The sequence below is a fragment of the Aquila chrysaetos genome, chromosome 1, assembly GCF_900496995.4.
Source record: "Aquila chrysaetos chrysaetos chromosome 1, bAquChr1.4, whole genome shotgun sequence".
In the NCBI taxonomy this organism is placed as follows: Eukaryota; Metazoa; Chordata; class Aves; order Accipitriformes; family Accipitridae; genus Aquila; species Aquila chrysaetos.
This window is the reverse complement of record NC_044004.1, coordinates 47785613-47807034: the sequence shown is the minus strand read 5'-3', so window position 1 is coordinate 47807034 and position 21422 is coordinate 47785613. Positions and strand designations below refer to the sequence as shown.

Sequence of the window (21422 nt, the reverse complement as noted above, 5' to 3'; positions counted from 1 at the left end):
TAAGCTCCGAGATTTAACTACACAACATAACACGGAATGAGGCTGTTGTTATGGTTAACTGAATGAATCAGAGCTCTAGTTACTTAAGCCTCTGGATGAAAAAGCTTTCCTATAGCTCAGATATACATTGTCTTTCAACACCTATCTTCAACATGAGACTTGAAAAGTAACTAAGTGGGTCACAGGTAAATAGAGTTATTTTCGAGGCTTTGCATGTGGCGCATATCCTTTCTGCAGAACAGTGGCGGAATTTTGTTCATTTGAATTCCATATGCCCTTCAGCAATATCAAGCCTGCTACGACTTCACAATTATGTGAAGCCCCCCAAAAAGCCAATTTCTGCCTAGCACCTCTTCTCTGTAAGTATAACAAAAGTCTGCTTAGCCATGCAAGCATAAAGATGCTATATGGTAGACAGGTCACCTACTTTTCCTCACTGAAGAGTATGTTAGTCACAGTAAAAGAGATGTCACCCTGAAGGCAGAAAGAATCAGAGAGGGGTTCCAGCTTTTTAACACCTTAGGAGATAGAGAGTTATGTGTTTATTTTACTGTTTTGGGGGGAAATTACTCAATTTATGACAAAAGGATACAGAATAAAAAGCAATTAGTGAGGGTGAAAAGCAGCCCCTCTTCTGAAATTGTGGAAAACCTTGAAAAGAGTGAAATCAAAGCTTAAACATTATTTTATTCTCGCCAATCTCTAAATGAAACCTTTTAAACAAAGTGGTACAGTTAATTTTATTATCTTTTGATTCACAAAGTTGCTAATTGTACTGATCACTGTGTGATTCTGTTCTTCAAAAAAGAACCCTAAACATTATGGCCTTCACTGGCCTTCTCTCTTAAATGAGTTTCATGTAGGTGCTCTCTGGGATCCCAAGGCTCACCCCACAAATATGACTGAAGCAGGACAAAGTGAGACAGATAAACAAGTTTTTTTGCCAACCTTGTTAACTTATCAGGATTCTGCACAGTGAAAGAAAAGCAAGTTTACTAGCAGAGATGTGGTTTGTCACTCACTCTGAACAGGAGAGACACCAGAACCAAGCTGGCTTGGATCTTCAGCGCTGCAGAATCTGAGGAAGGCAACATGGGCTTGAGTCAAACTGGCACTTCTGTCTTCATTAGGCAAAACAAAAGCTTGCCATATCGGCTATATGGAAAACCAATCCAGGCTGCAGATCTTCTTGAGACTCTTCTTTGAGAAAGAGACATTTTGTTCAGAAAACAGGCCTGTAAATGGGGTATTCCCATTGATTAACCTCATGCATCTAACAGAGCTGCCTCAACTGGGAGGGCCAGACTTTGGCTCTGTACTCGATGAAGACAGATGACCTCAATGAAGACTGACACAGAGCATGATTCAGAGCACAAATCTAGCTTATGTGCTCTGAATCACACTTTCAAAAAAGCCGTCATCTTTCTCCCATGACTGAGCTGTAAACTTATTTTTCTTTCAACAATCTAGGGGAGTTCCAGTGAGGCAATAGGCAAACTGTCTTCTCTGAAAAGTTTTGTCCAATTTTTGCTGAAAAAAGTAGCCATATTTTTACTCCACGATTTTGACAGACAAAGAAAAACACTGTCCCTGGGTTTAAAAGGTGCATGAAAGGACTTTGAAAGGCAAGTTGTCTGATGAAGCATCCCATGCAAAAAACAATACGAAAAGCAAACTTACTCAAACTAAATTAAATATCATATCATATCATATCTCAAGCAGCATCAGAAAAGTAAGTTCATCTACTTAGCTTCAGAGCTTGGTTTGAATGAGAATCTTGCAATCATGATTCTTTTAGCATCTCTGCATGAGGTTTTACGAGAGGGCTTTTAACAGTAGCACTACTATTGTATCTTCAGAAGTTAAACAGAAAGTAAATGTTTCCAATTTTTATTTCCAGAGTTTGGTGCAATCAAAATGAGACCACTTAAGCAGCTAGTATCTTAATTGCAAATTTATAAGAATTTCAACACAGTCCTCCGTTAGAAAGGAAATCGGATAACAGCTTACATTAGCTGATGCAGTAGCTACTAAATAAGGTAGCTTTGTACTTCTGTCTGTCTTTCCCCTCCACACACTCTGTTGTATCATCCACATCTTTTTTTTTCTCCTCTTCTGCTGAAAAGGAGCTGTGAGCCTGTGCAACCGGGCAGACAAAGAGCAAGGAAACTTAAAAGAGTTTAAGAGCCAACAGATCTGCAGTTAACGCCCTTGGTGACTAAAGTTTTGGTGTTGCTCCACATCACTCCCATGCCGGCCACGGCTGACAGGAGGGTTCCAGGAATGTGAATATCTACAGAATCCATAAAAACAAGGCTCACCATCAGTCGGCAGCTCCCCACCTATTCCTCTGGGGGGAATAATTACTTTTAGCCAAAGCCATTCATTGGGAATATGATAAAACCTACAAAATGCAGTCTACACTATTTGGATTTTGTCTGTTTACAGGAGCTACTTTATTCCACTCAGCTGTTTCCACTGCTTAGGCCCATTGGAAACAGTCATTTCCCTCTTTATTCCAATACACTGATGCTTACATTAATGAAGCTCAGCAACTCATGGCTTAAAATAGACAGCAACAATTTAAAAAATCTCCACAAAGATGTAAGATCAAAGCTTGCAAATTCTATTCCACATTGAAAATCACAGGCTTTCTACCTGCTTTTTTCAATCTTTTTTTACACATACGGCATCCTTGGCATTCAGCTGCGATGACCTGTAACTGTGAAAAGCACTGTTGTTTGCTTGTTAGTAATTCATAATTAATATCTTCAGTTAGTTTTTACCACACTTTTTGCTTAGAAACAACAGAACATAAATAATAATAATAATAGTAATAATAATGATAATGATGATGAAACAAAACCCTCAGAGGAGCCTTTCCTGACTGCTGTGTGCAACTGTAGGTATAACAAGCCTCGGCTCTCCTGGAAGCTGCAAGAAGTTAATGCTCCTCAGCAACACCTGACTGAAAAATTTCATCTTTGGGTAAGAAAATCTTCAGAGGAAGAAATTAAAACCTCTCAGCTGGGGAACTTTAAGCAAATTAGGAGAGGGAGAGTTAGGCAATTGTTTCTGTTAGTGTGGAATAATCCCTTTATGCTGAAACTGTACCTACTATAATTACCACATTTATTACGTGCAGTTCTGAAGTTTTATATCAAATATATTTTTCAAAGTTTAAGACAAATACCGGCAATGTTCGAGGCATCCCGATTAAACCCAGAGCCGTGTGCCTCCCGTTTCATCCCCTCGGCTGGCTGGCACCGTCCCCGCACCGCGTGCTGAGGACAGCCTCGCACCTGGGGCTGACAAGACCTCCCAAGGGAGGGAGGTGTCAGGGAGACACAGGCCTCGCTGCGGGGGAGCTGTCAGCAAATTAGGAGGCCGCGGTCATTAGCACCATTTCTCTCTTTGTCCTTTTCTGCTGTATTTGCCCCCAGCGGCCCCGGCCTGCCCCAGCCCACCTGCACCCCCTCACCTTTCTTTGCCTCGTCCCACATATTTTACCTCACCCCACCCTTTCCCGCCAACGGGAGGTCACTAACGTGATTTATTGTTGTGACAGCAGCTCCCCTGCGCTGTCAGACGGACATCTGCAAAACAGTTTAAGACTCTTCTGGATGAAAAGACCGCAGAAAGCTCGGCAGGATCGCTAGACCAAGCCTACCGCTCCCAGGCAGGACGTGGTATGGGTGCGTCCCATCAGATCACCAGCAGAAGTCACCCACTGCCGGGGGGCAGCTGCTCTACCCAGCAGGACAGAGGACGTAGCTCAAGGCAGGGGAACTGCACCCTTCATTGCTTCGCTCGGTTGGTATCTTTCCCAAGTCCCATCCTTTAAAAGAGCTGAGGGTGTTCATACTCTTTAAGCCAGGGAAGAGGTGGAGTGCTAAATGCCCTGAATATCTAAGGGGAGGTGGAAAAACAAAGTCCGGGCAGTGGCAGTGAGAAGACACAGCTTCAGCAGGGAGCCGAGGAGGAGGGAGAGTGCTTAACAATGCTCGGCAAGAGGACGGCAAGTAGGAGGGATGGTGATTTTGGATCAGGTGAGAGAGAGAGCACTGTGAAGGGGTACGTAAAGAGCAAAGCGATAAGCAGTTCAGATGCAGGCCTATAGCAAGCAATTGGGAAGGACGCTGGTGCAAGAAACTGGCAAGGAAGAAAAGTCAGCCAAAGCCAGAGGAGGGCAACAGAAGAAACACTTGTGATGTTGGGAAAACATTACCCTCCATACCCTGTGTGGTTCCAGAAACTCCCCATTCCCCTGCTAGCTACCCCAAAATAGTGCCTTCTCCCACTAGCAAGTCTACAGAGAGGATGAGACTTCCTGCATTTCCTACAGCAGAAATTTCTGTAACGGAATTACATTTTTCAATTCTTCTGCTGAATTATGATGCCAGAGGCTATGATTTCTGCTTTTATCTCAACTTGCTTTTCAAAAGCTCTTTAAATGACAAAAAAATGACAATATTAAATGCAAAAAAATCCCCAACATCCCTGAAAAACACTCTTTATTCTGGTCAAAGTCTCAAAATTCAAGTAAATCAGGTTTCTTGTGGGACCATAATTCTGCATTCTGATACAGGGTTAATATTCAGACTGCATAATTGTATGCCACATTTACACCAGATATTTTTCTTATTCAGTAGGAGGTTGAGGGTGGGGCAAAACAGACCAGCTAAGACAGAATCAAGAGCCACCTGAGAACTTTCCAGAACTGATATCAGAAAGTCATACCAACTTGCAAAAACCTCCACATTTTCATCAGAACTCATTTTCATGACGGAAACAATAACAGAAGTTGTTATTTCAATTTGATGGCTTCACATCCACACAATTTTGAACATTTTGAATGTTTATACAAATAGCATCGCATTCCTTCTTTCCCTTTTTCTTCTTGTGGATTTACAGTAAAACAGAGTTAATAAAGCAAGCGGAAGTCTTGGTAACAGAAGACTTCTGTTTTCATAACTGACTTTCAAAATGGTACATAGAAAATCACCCTCTTTAACTTCTCCTGTTATTGTATATTGAACAGATACAAATATGCAACCACACAGAAACATTTATTCTCCCAAAATTAGCATTATTACTTTATTTGGTGATTCATTACAATCTGCAAATCCAATAGTCAAAAAAATAAACTAGGCATAATATTAAAGCATTTTACAAGCAAAATACTTTATTGTTTCCTTTTCAATTTGCATAGGGTGGGATAAGTGTATTGGTTAAAGAATATAACGTACAGAAGAACAAAACCATAGTTCATCATACTGTACTGAAGAGTGTTACGATCCTGTGAGTGAACAGTACTTAAACAGCTATAACCGTCAATGGAAAACCATACACTTCAACATTAACAAGGCTGCCTTCCCATGACCATGATGCATCACGAAGGCTGCAAGCCACTGGGCTTCTTTTCTTACATTGTAGATCATCCTACTTTAAAGAAATTAAAGAGTTAAACAAGCCAGAATGCATCTATCTACACTCATTTCTTTTCTACCTGAACAGAGGCCAGTATGGAGAGAGGGAATTTTTGAAGTCAGCTTCTGAAACCACTTATCGTAATGCCTGTCTCTCATATTTTCAGTGTCATGGAGCTAGCAAGCTTAGAGCTTCATCCACACATCTCTATTTATTATTACTCTGCATCCAGGTAAAAAACTGTAATTTTTCACTGTGTAGCAACAAACTGCAAGGAGATCATTCTCCTTTCCCATTGTAACCACAACTCTGTTCCTCCAACTGTATAAATCTGGCTTTAAAGTCTCACAAAACTAAAAAATAGTTGATCTAGGTTGTAATAAAAAAAGTATTAAATACCTTTGGTAAAAATAGATATATTTAACAAGTTTAGAAAAGCAAATAGTTATATTGTCAAAAGGAGAGTATAAAAATGTACACGATAAAAAATAACAAACAAACAAACAAAAAATCGTCAGCCATAGTAGTAAGAATAAAGGCGCTGTTCTTTTCAATGTTTGCTTCCTTAGCTCACGTTATTGTCCAGTCTTCTTTCTAAAAGGCAGGAGCTTTACTAGAGCGTATGGAAAAATCCAGTCCTTTCTACCAGCATTAGGCAAATTAAGTTTAGTTTGGAAAAAGATAGTCTGTTTTAACCCAAGTTTATACAACAGAGAATGCTTCGATTTAGAGTACATAGGAGTAGTTGAACACAGAAAGAAAGATTTCAGGTGTTTTCAACCAGAGGCCAGATGTACTGGAGCTGTAGAAATGAGACAGCCAGCAGGATCAAGTCTCCATGATGTGAGCCTTCTAACTTTATTTATACTCCTAAATTATAAATCCATGTATTGTCAAGAAAATTGTGGGGGACAAAAACAATACATATATTTTAAATCCCTCATTGATGCCTTTCTCCCATCCTTTCACTGGGCCTCCAAACAGAGCTGTCACACAACATATAATCCCAGTTTGGCTTCTCCTCTTTTTAGAGCTCACTGTAAATCTTGAAGATGGAAGATCCCCAAAGCAAACAACTGAGATTACAGAAGGAGATAATGCACAAGCCCCATAATAGAATCAGCCATTGATTGAATGTGCTTTGAAAGAAAACAGCACAATTAAATCATGTTTATCCTTCAGTATTCCCTTTGCACACACAGTCACACTCCTCATGGTGTTCCAAAGGTACATCTGTCAATGATTTATGCAAGCCCCTGACGCCAATCCTTGGCTTCAGCTGAAGAACCTGAAGGAGAAGAAGCCAAGCATCAAGAAAACAGCAAGTGCTTCATCACACACCTAGACTATGAGCTAGATTGCACTAGAAACACACTGGATGACAGTAAGCATATTAAAAGAAATAGCCTTTCCTCAGCTGAATGTCTTCATTTATTCTACCCACTAATTACTATTTTTGCTTTTACCTCAAGCCTTTACAAAACAGATTAAAACATGTTGAACAGATACTTGCTTTTATCAAAGAAGAGAGTCTTGCAGTTTCATATTTCTACTTAATTTTATTTAAGGGCTAATAGTATAGTTAACCCAATGGAATTATTAGATAATTCTATAATAAATAATTCTAGCTATAGATTTATAACAATGGAAATGGACAGATATCTGTTCCTTCATAAAGTTCACATCTACCACTAGAGAAAGCTGAACAAGGAGGTGTGGTTGTGATGTGTCTGAACTGCACCAGTAAACAAATACCTCAGGAATGACTTAATAGTTCCACAGAAAAGTATTTCAACAAGGAAGATATTACTTTTTTTATGTAACACCTCAGTAAAATGGTAAAAAAATATTTACTACAAGTTCAATACATAACATCTTAAAATATTAAAATTGGCGCATTCTTATAGTAAAAAGAAATTCCTTAATTGGCTTTCAGTATTTCCAAACATACAAACGCAAAAAAAGCACGTACCTCATGGTATTTTTTGGTGACTTTTGTTGGTACACATTGGCACTCATTGCAACTCTGATGACAACAGGCACAGTTTCCACCACAACGTTTAACCAGAAGACACAATGGCCAGAAGATGGTGTCAGTTCGCTTCAGCTCCTCCCTCAGTGACACTGAAAAGTTGCGAGGAGTACAACTATACAGCCGCACCTCCTCCTTTAGGAGGTTGAGATCGACCACTGCAAAAAAAGACAAACAAACTGGTGTTTTTCTGATTTGTAATCCAACTTCATTGGTGGTAAGCCAGCTTCAGCAATGCAGAACCCTTGAGGAAAGTTCATTTTTGTGCAGCTCGTACAGGTTCAGCACACAAGTATAATACTGCAGTTATATGAATACCATGAAATTTAATTGAATGATCGTTGTATAGGAATATTCACCAATTATTTTATAACTTTGGCAGAGTTGGTTCAAATTAAACAAATCAAACTTTGGCTAGTATGTTCTGATAAATGTTTTATCAAATCAACTCTAATGGAGTTCTCTTTGGCCATGCTCATACTCTGAGCTCTAGTGTTGCTATTCTATATTAACTTTGGATTGGAGAAATACACACAGTAATTAAGAAACCCACAAACCTCCAAACTCATTTTCAATTCATTTGCATAAAGCATTCAAACTTCTTCCCTGCTAAAATTTCAATTATTGCTTCTTTGCACAGGCGATGTAAGTATAAGAAAGAATCAAACCATTTATATCTAAGAGGGCCTCACTTCTATGGAGTAAGAAGTTCAAGAAGTTATGTCATCATCAGTGAATACCGTACAGACAACAAATTGGTGCACAAGTATGTGTATCTATGTAACTATTAGTAGGCTCCATTTTTCCCCTCCTCCTTCATAGCAGCATATATATGAATTTCTGTTGCTTCTCTAGGTTTCATTTTCACTCGATGTATCTTAAATAAAATACAGCTCCTCCTTATAATCACCTAACTTGAAGTGCAAGTTAAAGATATTAATTAGTATTTGGCACCAGTTGCCCTATAAGCTGGTTCCACTGTATCACACTAGAGTCTCACTATGCCAGTGGTTGAACAGCAAGCTCATGAAAAGATCTGAAACAGGGCAAGCTCCATTAGGCTCACCTTAGCTGCATAGCCAAGAAATAACGGGCCTTGCAAGTGGCAGTTAAGACTGAAAAAAATGGGATTGGTTTAGTGAAAAAATTAATACATTTTTTACTTTGGTGAAAAGCAGTGTAATTTCATTTGTTTCAGAAAAGCCAGACTATAAGAGCACGATCTGGGATCTTTTGTCTGAACTGTTTCTCTCCAAACCTACCATCATTAAGAAACAGAAGTAATGTCTAATTCACAGGAGTACCCTACCTGGTAAAAAAAGAAAAAAAGAAAAAGAAACCCCTATGATTGTATGGCTACTGAGATGACTGAAATAGAGATCTCGAACAAAGCAGCAAAGAGCTTTAGACCAACTGTTTTTGAGCAAAATCAAGAGGAAATTAGAGGAAAAAAATCCCAGTGCATTGATATTACTTGACAAATACTTTATAGTTATTGCTAGCAGTTCATAAATAAAAAGATCTAAAATAAAGCTAAAATATGTTTCTGATCTGAATCACCCTCTAGAGAAATAGCTTTTTTTTCTCTCTACTATGTAAAGAGCCTCTAGAGGTCACCAAGGAGAACTTCAGCCTATCAAGGCAAGATAATATCTCTCAATTCTATTTAAACACGTAAGAAATAAAGAGAATCTAGAAGCTGCATTCCTCTAGTAGAAATGCTCACTAGTACTGTCTCAGGAGCAGATCTTTGGGCAGCAATTTAATTCCATGTTTCTTCAAACATTTCTTTTGCAGACCTTATCCATATACTGGCATCTGTAAGTAAGGGTTTATTGTTGTGAAAGGTCAGTTAAACACACTGAAGCCTTTTCTCTGCTTGCACTTACAGTGAATGCCAAGATGGGGCACTTCATTCCATCACTATCAGGTTAACATAGGCTTCTAAATAAACGATTTGATTTTTAAAAGCAAGGAGTGTATAATAACTCCAGTAAAGTTACTGATGGGATGCCAGCCTGCCTCCCACACTGCAAGAGCACTTCTTGGAGAAAGCTGAGAGGGGAGCAGAGGAAAAGAAAGACAAAACTTCCGGCGGAGAGATTCACTTTGAGAAATTAGAAATTATTTAAGCTCTTCTGATCAGCTAATAGCTCTAGGCTGAGTCATTTAGAGGGTGGACATGTCTACCTCCATTAATCAAGGTTGGTGGATAGGAATGGATTACTTTCTCCTGTTACATTTTCAAATATATAATAAGTGAACTGTCTGAATGAGGATAAAATGCCTAAAGCACAATGAGAGAAATGCTAGTTCTGCTAATATTTTCTACTGGTAGATTTCTACAGAGACTGACATGGTTGGTACAGTGACTTTCAAGAAGCTAAGCTTAGGCGTCCTAACACAATTGCTGTTCAGCCCTTCACCATGAGAAATTGAAAGTGGAAGCTGGGCACTGATGCCTCTTCTAGCAAGCCCACCAACCAGTGGGAGAGAGATGCCTGAATGGTGTTACGCTTCCCCATTACGTTCTGCCTACTGGCAGCAGCATCCATTTCCCAGTAATAGCTGTACTTGTAACATAGAGAAAAGGGCAATGCACTAAAATGAGCAGCAAGTGTATTACACATTTTGTCACAAAATTGGAATGAATTTGAACTGAAACCCTCAGACCTGCAGACCCGAATTTTAAAAAGGTTCCGTGGAAGAACATGCAATCAGCTCTTAGCAGATATCTTTTAGTGTGCCTCACTGTTACAACAGGCTTCAGGAGAGATGAAAAATGTCATGTTTGGTTTCCATGCTTTACAATGTACTAAGGTATATTGCTATTATGCCTCACAATGAACCCTTGCCCTACCTTATGTAATTCAATTTCATTAAAAGGTCTGTGGCAAATTTATCTCATGCTTATATAATCACTTCTTTGAAGTGTGTGAATGAAGCTGTTATTTTTTCAAAGAGTATCTGTCTGTCCAAAATTTATTTTAACACACTGTGGGCATGAAGCTAGATGAGAGAATGTATATATTCCCTTAAAAGTGTTTACTTAACCACAATAAAAGGTTATGTGGATTTCCCAAGTGCACTGAGTTACAGTACCTGTTATAATGTGAACATTTAAACACTCCTTCAACTTGGCTTCCACTAATGTATCATGTTTGACACAACAGTCAAAGTTCTTTTGTCTAGCACTAGCTCAGGAGGAATGGAAGGGTCTGCAGTAGCACATGAATGGGAAACACTAAAATAAAAATAAGGGGAGAAGGAAAAAAAGGGAGAAAAAAACGTAGATGCAGGTAGGTCTACAGTAAAGACTGTTTCAAAAGTGTGCCTTCACTGGCACATACAACTGATGTAATCCATGTTCACTCCAGCCTGAAAGTAACTGTTCTGCAATTGGCAATGCAACTGTTTGACATCTTCTGGGATGTGTATCGAGTACCATGGGGAACCCTCTTTCCCAAAACATTATTCCAGCTGGATGCTGCTCTCAAAGTCAATGAAACAAACTAAATTCTGGTTGGGGCATTTGCTTGTGGGCACGAATAGCAGCAGGATGGTTTTCATTCCAAAGCACCCTGGTGATGTTCCTGGAAGTGTAAGTTTCTTACTGGCTCCTACAATAGGACAGGGCTGTTACAAAACCCCAAATGATTAAAAAAAAAAAAAAAAAAAAAAAAAGTCACATAACTATAGGAGAAAAGCATCTACTAAGGACTATGGTTGAATTGTGACTCTTCTTAAACAGACTTCAGAATATGGTCTAATGATTATGCATAAATTTCTGTGGGAAGTGATGGGATCATATTTTTGCACAGCAAAATATATTTTATTTTTAAGTATGTTTAGTATTATAAAAGAATTTAGTACTATATTTAGACATCAAAGCCTCTGAACTTGGTGTTTCTTCTTTCCTGGACAGAAGTTTTTGGAAGCATTTTATCCAGAGAAAACATCAGACACAGAAGTTCTGTGGAATTTAGGTTGTCTAAATATAGTCTTTTTCATATGAATTATTAAGTAGGAGGACAATACTCTTCTCTACATAAAGTAACATACACTTTTAATTACATTTTCATTTAATCTAGATATAAACTGATGTTTGTCTACGAAAGCAGGACAGTAATTTAGCTTTTACACTGAACTATTGCAAAAATAAAACTGATCTAATTATAGAATCAAAGAGTTTGAAAAACCCAAACATTTTAGGGCATGCACTTCTCCCAAACATTTCTTAAAAAGGTTTTTAAATACAGAAAACATGCTGCTAGAGGGAATAACATTAAAAGAAGAAGAAGACAAAAAAAAAGAACAAAAAAGGTTTGCTTTCCCTATCTATTTAATAGACCTAACAGTTAATTCTATGTCATCACAACTGGACATATTTTCCACCTCAGGCTATTACGTTACACACTTGGTAATGCAGTCTGAGGGTGGTCTCTTAAAGATAAATGTGGCAATACCATGATGTGTTTATTCAGTGGAAAAATCTATTTCAGCATCTAATTAGAAGTCTTTAAAAGATTTATTCTGATAGTTTCTTTCTAAGATATGTCTTGCAGGGAGTTGCTTTTGTCTATATAGGTGTTATCCAACACCTGCATTTTAGTTTATGTAAGGATTCACAAATTATATTTTGTTTTTCTCCCACTTACTGTATGCTTATGGCATACATTTGGCAAATACTGAGTCTCTTTAATTAAGAAAGTGTTAAATGACTGTCTGAAAGGCATGGTCCATTGCTGAAAGCTTTTAAATAGATTTCCTCCTCTTTGACTCTTGATTTAGTTGCTGCGTGCAGAGCTGTAGCAATACAGGTAGGGTAGAAAGGTTGATTTTTAGGCTCTGATCCAAGAATTAGCCGTCAAAAACTTAAATTTGAGTTATGAAAAGTTTTACTTCCTCCCTTTTCTTGCTCATCAGATAATAATCTAGTTCATGTTTGTCAACAGAGTATTCAGTTATACTCGTATGTTTTCATTTTCATGCTGTATGGTGGGCAAGGAAGGAGGTATTGCCTGCATGCTATCCATCCACATGGAATCCATAAACATGAAATAGAGGGCAGCATCTGTATGATACGCGGTCGAAAATTCATGAATGTCAAAAGTAGATGGACAAAAATGACTTGCTGAACAAGAAATAGCTCCATAAGTCTTGAAATACATAATCTACTTTACATTTGATTAAGTTAACAACTGCATGATCAAACTGGACATGGACACGGGGATTTCATGAGGTATCATGAAAGAGAAACATTTAGCTAATTGCTCTCAATTCATATGATGTAGAGACTGGAACAATTCTAAGGAAATAAACCAATCATTCACATCATACAGTAAGTGTAAGAAATTACCCACGCTAAACAAAAAATAAAGGTTTTGCCCTCCATAAAAAAAGAAACCCACAAAGTTATGTCACCCAGCCAAGATGCCCTGCTACTTTGTGGAAATAAAAATCTCCCAGGTTCCCTGCAGAAAACTACCCTGTCTGCTTCTATTTCCCCCACCCACCCCTTTGTTACTTTATCCTGCTAAATTCCTTTACGTTTTGAGCTTGGTTATTGTCCTTTTTCAGATAATATAATGGTGAGAATAGCTAACAACAACAATCTCTGCTGTATTTCTAACATATTCCTTTCTTGGAACCAAAACTCAAGGTGAAGAATGCTCTTAATTACCATTTCTTTGTTAAGAAAACATACCCATAGAAAGCTGCAAGGCCAGACAGAAGAGTAATTTACCTCTTGATTTCCTCCCATGAATATATGCCTTTCCAAGAAGTTGCCACGTTGGCCTGTACAAATCTTCCAAATCCAGTTGCCACCGATCTGGTTCAAGGTACCGGATAAGTTCTTCCACAGTACTAAATCCAGCAACAGCATTGTTTAATACATCTAACGGTAAAGCTGATGGGGGTAGCAATGATGGGCTAGGTGCTTCTGTGTGGTGCTGCAATCAAAGCCAAGAGAAGAGTACCAGTCAGAGGGTTAATGGATCTGCTTTGATGAAGTGCTGTACTTTATGAAGTTACATAGCTGGGAAAGTTTATAAGTGGCTAGCTTGTTTCCAATGTACAGTTTACCTAATAAGACAAATGACAAGAGTCAAAAAGTACCTAATTATTCTTTAGTGATAATTGTAAACAAACTTCCACTAGACAGTTTTCCTACTTCTTACATTCCTAGCCTTGAAGATAGCATGCCACTATACCTGTTCTTTGAAGAAGTTCACTGAGTGATGGACAAGATTTTAGAAATACAACAGAGCGATTTGAAAATATAGCCCCATTACAGGCAATTACTGTAACCCCCTAGAAATCCAAGGAAACACACATTTTACGTGCTGCCTTTCCTCTCAAACTTAGCCACAGTCTTTGTCTTCTTGTCTTACAATGTAAAATATGAACATACCCTAGTACAAAGATAGCAAATATTCCCACTCTCATTTATAGATAGAAAAAGCACCAGTTATGTTTCATACAGTACTAAGAATTATGTTTCTGGTTAAAGAATAATGAACAGAGTACTAACAATGTCTGGCATTAATATAATTACTTCTCCCTTAAGAAGAAGAAGAAAAAAAAAGTGTTCCCAAGGATATCAAAAGTATTTAAATGCTGCAACTGAGTATCGAAAAAGTCTATGTACTTTCCCACAGCACAAATCTCACTGACAAACTCACTGGATCAGAGGTACTCAGTCACAGGCAATTCAAGCAAAGTGAGACTTCTGGTTTTGCTCACTCTACTATCTGTTTAAAAATTATGCATTGATTGTATTTTCAAATGAATAAAAAAAGGCAGGAAGGGCAGCCTAAGTAGGAAGCTGCTGCTGCACGTCGATAAGTTTCTTTAGACTTTTATACAGGCAGACATCACTACAGACATTATGTCCACAGTACTACACTAGAGCAATTTATCTGGACCATGTAAGAATTATGAAGAAAGATCTGAACATACTGCTGATTTAGGGGATGGGAAGTACAAGAAATCTCGAACTTTAATGCATAGTGCTACATGCATCACTGCTCTCAATTGTAGTCCATATAAGATTTAGGAAAAATTTATTCACTATAAGTACAATCAGGCTTTGGAAAAGGTTGCCCAGAGAGGCTGCACAGTATCCATCACTGGAGGCTTTCAATAACTGACTGGATAAAGCCCTGAGCAATGGTCTGACCTCAGAACTGACCCTACCCTGAGCAGGTGGTTAAACTAGAGACCTCCTGAGGTCCCTTGCTGAATTTTCCTACAAAAGTCCTACAACATAATATTAAGAATGAAGGACTGAACGTTCCTCCAATAAGTGAACTAATGTGCTTCTTGTCCATTCCCTGTGCAGTGCCTGTTAGTACTGCAAAACACATACATATGTATATATATTTATTAATATGTATTTATCTATATTTTATATATTTAAAAATCCTCATACCACTTAGTGTCAAAATCGCACTCTCAGTACTCTAATGTGAAGTCTATACATACTGCAGTTTTTTTCCATCTATAATGTCAGATGAATTGTATTCATTTACCTTTTCAAAATGATCAGAGAAATTGATGAGAAATGTAACAGTTATGAAGGAAAAAAATATTTAATAAAATAATCCTTACAACACTACATACTAAACAGCAGTTTTCTAAAATACATATGCCTGTGATAGCTGTATTTCATACCAATAATTATATTTTCCTTTCTGTGCTCTCAATTTTATTAAATGTGCATTTTTGGTTTCAGCTAAATGTGTGGTTGAAAGGGCAGCAAATGGAAGTAACCACCATGCCCTTCCTATTTTCTGCTTCAAGGGTTTTCTCTCTCCATCTGCAAGAAATGCAGGCACTAGAATGATTTGTGCTGCTTTTCAAACGGGAGTCTTGCAAAGAAAATACCAAACATAAATCTAGTGTGCTGCTACTATTAACTTTACTATATTTTCATCTTGCTAATCTGGCATCATTTCCAATAGAGTGAGTGAAGTAGTTGCTTCCTATTCTGGATGAATATGGATTTCAAAAAGTAAAATATTTCTTTTCCTCTTCACTCCACTGCCCACATTAAAAATAATAACATGTTGATCCATCTATTAGGTTATGATAATAAAGCAACAGATTCTGGTCTATAATTTAAATATTTGCTTTTAGCAAAACATGCTACTCAGCAAGTTTCAGAATAGTGCTGTGACACTATAATTCAGATGGTCAAAAAAAAAAAATATTCCAAAATTTTTCTTCCTGTTTTTCTCCACGATGATGTATTTGTAACAGCCACATTTCCTGGTTTGAAGGTGTAGGGTTTTGCTAAGGTGAAAAACAAAATAAGGATCAAATGGTAGAATTAGTACCTGAAGAAAAAAAATCTACTTTGTTTGCAGCTGAAGAATTTACTTTGGTGTCTTACTTCTACTAGGACTTTTTGTTCCCAATGAAATAGATGAATTTCAGATGAAAATCCATTGGTCTAGAATCTATTTCCACATTTACAACTTAGAACATGCACACTTAGCAGGATTTATGTTATTCTGGATTCAGTAGACATCTGCCCGCGTTAAAACGTTATGAGGATATGGTGAATCACTCTGCTTAATGGTAACACAATTAAAGTTGTCATCACTTTCTAATCATTCTCACAGCAAACCAAAACATAAAGAAAAAGTATTTGAAACAGCAAAATTGCACAACTTCGAAGATGAACGTTTTAGAATAAAGTAATTAAAATCTCAAGATTAAGAATGTTTTTCCCAGTAATCTTTTAATTTAGTCAATTTAAATGACAGTTAAAATGTACCAAAGATTAAATATAATTGATATTATAAGCTATAAATGCTGTAATTTATATTTATAACATAATAACCTTTATAAAATCTCAATTCAATAAATTGTTTAATATAAATGGTAATTCAAGTTATACTCTACATTGCTTTTACTTGCTAATAGGTACTATTTATTTTATAGTTTCAACCTTTTGGAAAGAATGTCCACGGCAGCGTAAATGGTACTCCTTCCTTTGAGTAAAATTATATCTCAGTATTTTATACAATTTATAATTTCACTTGACTTTCTCAAAGTGTTTTGTGTTCTATAGGCAGTATTTACACCTGCAATAAGGTTTTACGCTCAGAGAAGATAACAGGAGAAATTAGTTAATGCGAGAAATTAAAACTCAACTTCATTGATGGGACATTCCTTTTAGAACAAGCAAGCACAAAACTTCAGCATAACTCTGAAATGTAGCATCATAGTTGCAACTTCAAAATGCTGAAATGCTCCTTAAATGGAGCTTTCCCTCATTTATAGCAAGTCCATCACTTCTATTATAGTTCCTTCCGATTAATAATCTCAGATAAAAATCCACATGCCTAGAATTTAATCTACATCTCTCTTGACACTCCTACTCTGACCCTTGCCTCCACCTGCATGCCTGACATAAACTGATGTTGTCAAGTCACTCTCTGTGCAGTGCTACCGACATCAGTACTCAGTAGGTCTCAGAGATGCAATTTCACTGCAGAATGGTGGTGTGAAAGCCTCACAGGAGGACCACCAATAAGCTCTAGCTGTTTTGCTGCACAATGTTGATGGAAACAATGAAGATCATCTTACAATGAAGTAGCTATCTGTCAACTGTACATCTATCACCTAACTTACTCCACAGAACTATATCACGTCTCCCCTAACAGGCCAGTTGGCACGTAATCAACCTTTGATATAAGAGACATCTGTTTATCTGACAGGGGACCCATAACCCAAGACAGCTGACACTTGCTTAGGTATAGTGGCTATCCAAAATAGCTTTCCTGATAGAGACCACTTACTGGGAAGTGATGTTCTCCAAGCTTTTCTACAATAAATACTAATCAACAGTAAATACTTTTTCTGTCATAGCAGCACATCCTCGATTAATACCAATGTTTTAGACTTGAGACCACCTTTTTTATTTTTTTGCCTGAGCATGAATAATTTCTGTCAAGACAGATTTGAAAAACACATCAACAAGTTCTGTATTTTAATGTGATTCCTCTAGTAAACAAAACACTCTATGGTTTTTGGTTTCGTGCCCAGGAAAAAATTTCAATTTACTTTAATAAGAATAAACATGTTTAAAACCAAGGTAGAGCCAAACGGTTGCATCTTTACTGTTAGTTAAAATGATTCAGGATGAAAACCAGGGCAGAAAACATAGGGCTTTTGCTGCCCTGTAGAACAGCCAAGAATGACAATTAGTGTTGGATCAAACAGAATTTTCATTAGGTCTGTTTATATTGTTTTTCTGTATGTGTACTTCACTCTGTGAAAACAAATACCTTATAGAAATCCCCTAAGGTGTTTACAAGTGTAAAAGACAGGCAAATAGACCAAATTTAGGCAACAGTTTAAGATATGGGCTTGGAGAAAAGGAAGGAAATAATATAAAGACTAACTTCATGAAACTATCCAGCCCTGAAGATTATACATAACAGCAGCACCCCAGAAGAAACTTAGGGAGTAAAATGCATTTTAGGGTGCTCACAATGTTAGTTGTGCCCTATTAAAGGAATCAAAACTACTCCATCTAGCCTCTTTCTCAAAGGGCAAAGGGTAGGACACTCTCATAAGTAGAATAAGAAGGTGATCATCAGTGAAGCAGTAAATCAGAACAAAAACTGCAACGATTTGAAATTACCTAATTGAAGCTCAAACCTAAAGGATGATTTAATATGTAGCCTAACTTGAAGACTTGTGATTCATTTCTTGTTCTGGCACGTTTCCTGTGTGATCCTGAGCATATTGAGGCCACAGCTTCATGGTGTAAAGCATCTGGCAGTAGCATCTACTTGCTACGCCTGCATGACTGTGTATGTGGCTGCATCATAAACAAGAAGTAATCTTTCTGAAAAAGGGTATTTCTTATTTCCTTTTTTCTTTAACCGCAATCTTAGTCACAGCACCAGACCTCCAACAGCTAAGCCATCACGACCAAAAGCACAGCGACCACTAACACAAACATTTTTAGATTCACTCTGGCACCAGAAATTTCATAGCATGCAGGTCTGTAACACAGCCTTATCAAATCTGTAGAATGAGCATAAAGGCAATTCCTTGATCTCACAAATTCTGTGAGAGAATGAATACAATAAACATTTATTAGATGCTCATGATTGGTTTATCTGAAGAATCCAGAATTATTTTAGATAGATAAAGGGTAAAACTTTGGATATGAGACTGTATGTTATAACCTTTCCCATTCTGCCACTATCCATCTGTTCTTTCCTTGCACTGAACCTGCTCCAAGGATAAACAATTCGGAACAAAACAGCACTCACATAAAATCTACACAAGATCAGCTCTTAAGCACCATCATGATCTAAGCAAAGCTTTCCTTTTGCTCCTGTCTCATAGGACAGGACTGTCAAGGTACTGACACTACCCTCTTCCAGTTAAAGGAGAGGCAGAAGCAATTTTGTTAGTTTGCTGCAGCCAGGAGTGAGGAATTTCATGTTTAATAACGCAATCACTGAGTTAAGACTGGAACAACAAAAACAAGTGAGTCAAATACTTGGCATGACAGGACACTTACAAGTAGTGAATAATATGTCTAAAACAATTCCTTCCCCACAAAAGAAATCCCCATTTTTTTCATTTCTTGTCTTGAAGAAAACATTGTCAAGCAGTTTCTGGGTGAAAACCCATTCATCAGTTAGCACAGTTTAGAGAAACTATTAAACATCAGTATGGTTTAATCAGACTAGAAGGGACTCTATAATAAAGAAAACCTCAGAGGAACCTCCCCTCCCCTGAAAACCAACTAGGATCAGTACTTTGAAAGAAATAACATATTTTTTCTAATTAAATATCCTTACAGATTATTATTATTATAATAATACAGGAACAGTCCGAGTCCTGCTTAGATTTAGAGATATGCTCTTGAAACTAATAGTACATGCACATTCTTGTAACACAATAAAGCAAGCCTGTTTTCTTCCTTTATAATCACAGGTAGCCCTCCTATTAGCATCATTAGAAGCTATGAGGGAGAGCAGATATCCAACTCTTTCCAAGTTTGCCCTGAGGACATAGAAGCTTCTTGCTGTAACAATAGCTCTTTCTTTTCTCCCATAAGTACATGCAGTAATAACTGTGAAAAGCCTCTAGAAATCCTGACCTACCTGAAAGAGTACAAACTTTTACTTGCTCACATGTATGCAGTACAAAAAAGCTAATTTGTTTGTGAAAGTCTGTCACCTGTAAAGACATCATCTCTGTGCAACATTAACCTGCACCACTGCTATGCAAAATGTTAGTCCTGTTCAAGTAGCAATGTAGAAGGAAGTAGAGATGATCTGTAGCTAGGCCTGGGCGGAATCACCTAAGCAGAGAAATCAAGTTCCAGGATCCTCTCCTTATGCCTCCAGCAAAGTCATGAAAAAAGAAGGCGCAAAGGCAGATAATCAATTTAGACTGCCAAAGCTGGGGAATAAGCCAAGGATGTTTACTTGCATGTGACAGAGATGGAAGCCAGGAAGGCCGGCGTAGTTCCCATCCATTGTAGTGCTTCTTACTTCTTTAGCTGAAGTTACTGTCACAGCAGTGAGGATGGTTGCATGAGACACACAGCAGCTCCAGGGCTGCTAAGTAGGTAGGTCTGGTAAATTAAGCTCCAGTGGCACTGAAGTAAACATGCATCTCATTCAGCTATCCTCACTTCAGGGACGTAACGTCTGCCAATCAAATGACATACAGGTAGGGGTACCAACCCTCCTCAACTTAATCAGCTACTTCACATGAGATCCAGAATGCAGGATGACAGCCCCCTCTTTCCCTACTGGGCCTCCAGCTCTCTGCCTTTCACAAGCTCCCTAAATTTTCTGTTCTTACATTGTGCTACAACGGCTTATCAAAAGCTTGCCTAGCCTCTCTTCACATGCATGCAGGGCTTTCCTTTTATCTCACTGAGAACCTTATTTGCTGAGTATCCATGCACTTGTACCAATTTACATCTTAAAGCCAGATAGAGATGGCTTTCCAAACCCTACATCTGTATTTTTATTACAGCACTTTGAGGATTGCTTCCCAAATAGTGCATCATTTCTACTCTCCTTTCCATAAGGTCACAAGGGAAAGTGAATGTGTTTGTGCCTTTCTGTCTTTGACTGTCACAGGTGTGAATAAAAGAATAAAGACGTGTAAAAGTAGTGTTTCGAGCAGCCAAACTTTCCATCAGGTGAAAGTTTCGAGATAAAATATATTTTCTGAAAAGTTTTAAATATTCCCCCAAAAAGAGTTTCTGTGCAGTTCACAGAGAAGACCTGGAATTCTATCTGTGCTGGAAACAACTGGGAGATGCTCTGAAGGAAATTAGCAGCATGGCAATAAATCAGCTTTCTTCTGGCAAATTGCAGCTTTTTGCCTGAATCCTGTGCACCCTGACACCCTTTGAAATACACAGCACAGATGTAAGAGCCACTCTTGTGAAGACGAAGATGACACATCTCTAGAGCAAGTTCATAAACTCTCAGAGGATGCCATCAGTAGCAATAATCTCTGGAAGCCATTTTCAAAAAACTTTAGTGATTTGGTTAGTTCTTATCATAAATATCTATAATCACTTATGTGTATACATATATATGTGTGTTTATATATGTATAAATATACATTTTGCTGTTTCCTGTGATCACATGCATCAGTCATAATCCACACTAATTAATTTTAAAGGCCAAAAGAAGAAAACTAATGCTCACAGTACCGTAGTGTATGGAAGACATTGCTGTCAATACACTTCATTGTGTTAGTTGTAGTGTTTTCTATTCCTAGGAAATATGTACAGACAGATAACTATCTTTCTTGGATGAAACTGCATGGAATTACTGATTTTTTCAGTGCCTCTGGTAAGTCTCATCAAAGCACCGCACACTACTTCATCAGGATTTCATAAGCACCACAAAATTACCAAATTTCTCTCTCCTGTCTCTCCTCTACTGAAAGT

General features: G+C 37.8%; 1 protein-coding gene across 1 annotated transcript in view; it reads right to left on the bottom strand.

Annotated features, from left to right (window-relative positions):
• Positions 1-4496: 4496 nt before the first annotated feature.
• The window catches only part of PDGFC (platelet derived growth factor C), a 140674-nt gene continuing 123748 nt past the window's right edge, over positions 4497-21422 (bottom strand). Inside the window, exons 4-6 of the mRNA XM_030026148.2 lie at positions 13209-13416; positions 7403-7620; positions 4497-6718 (exon numbers count right to left, since the gene is read on the bottom strand). Of these exons, the coding sequence (XP_029882008.1) occupies positions 6602-6718; positions 7403-7620; positions 13209-13416 (543 nt within the window). The 3' untranslated portion in view covers positions 4497-6601. The remainder of the gene's footprint in view (positions 6719-7402; positions 7621-13208; positions 13417-21422) is intronic.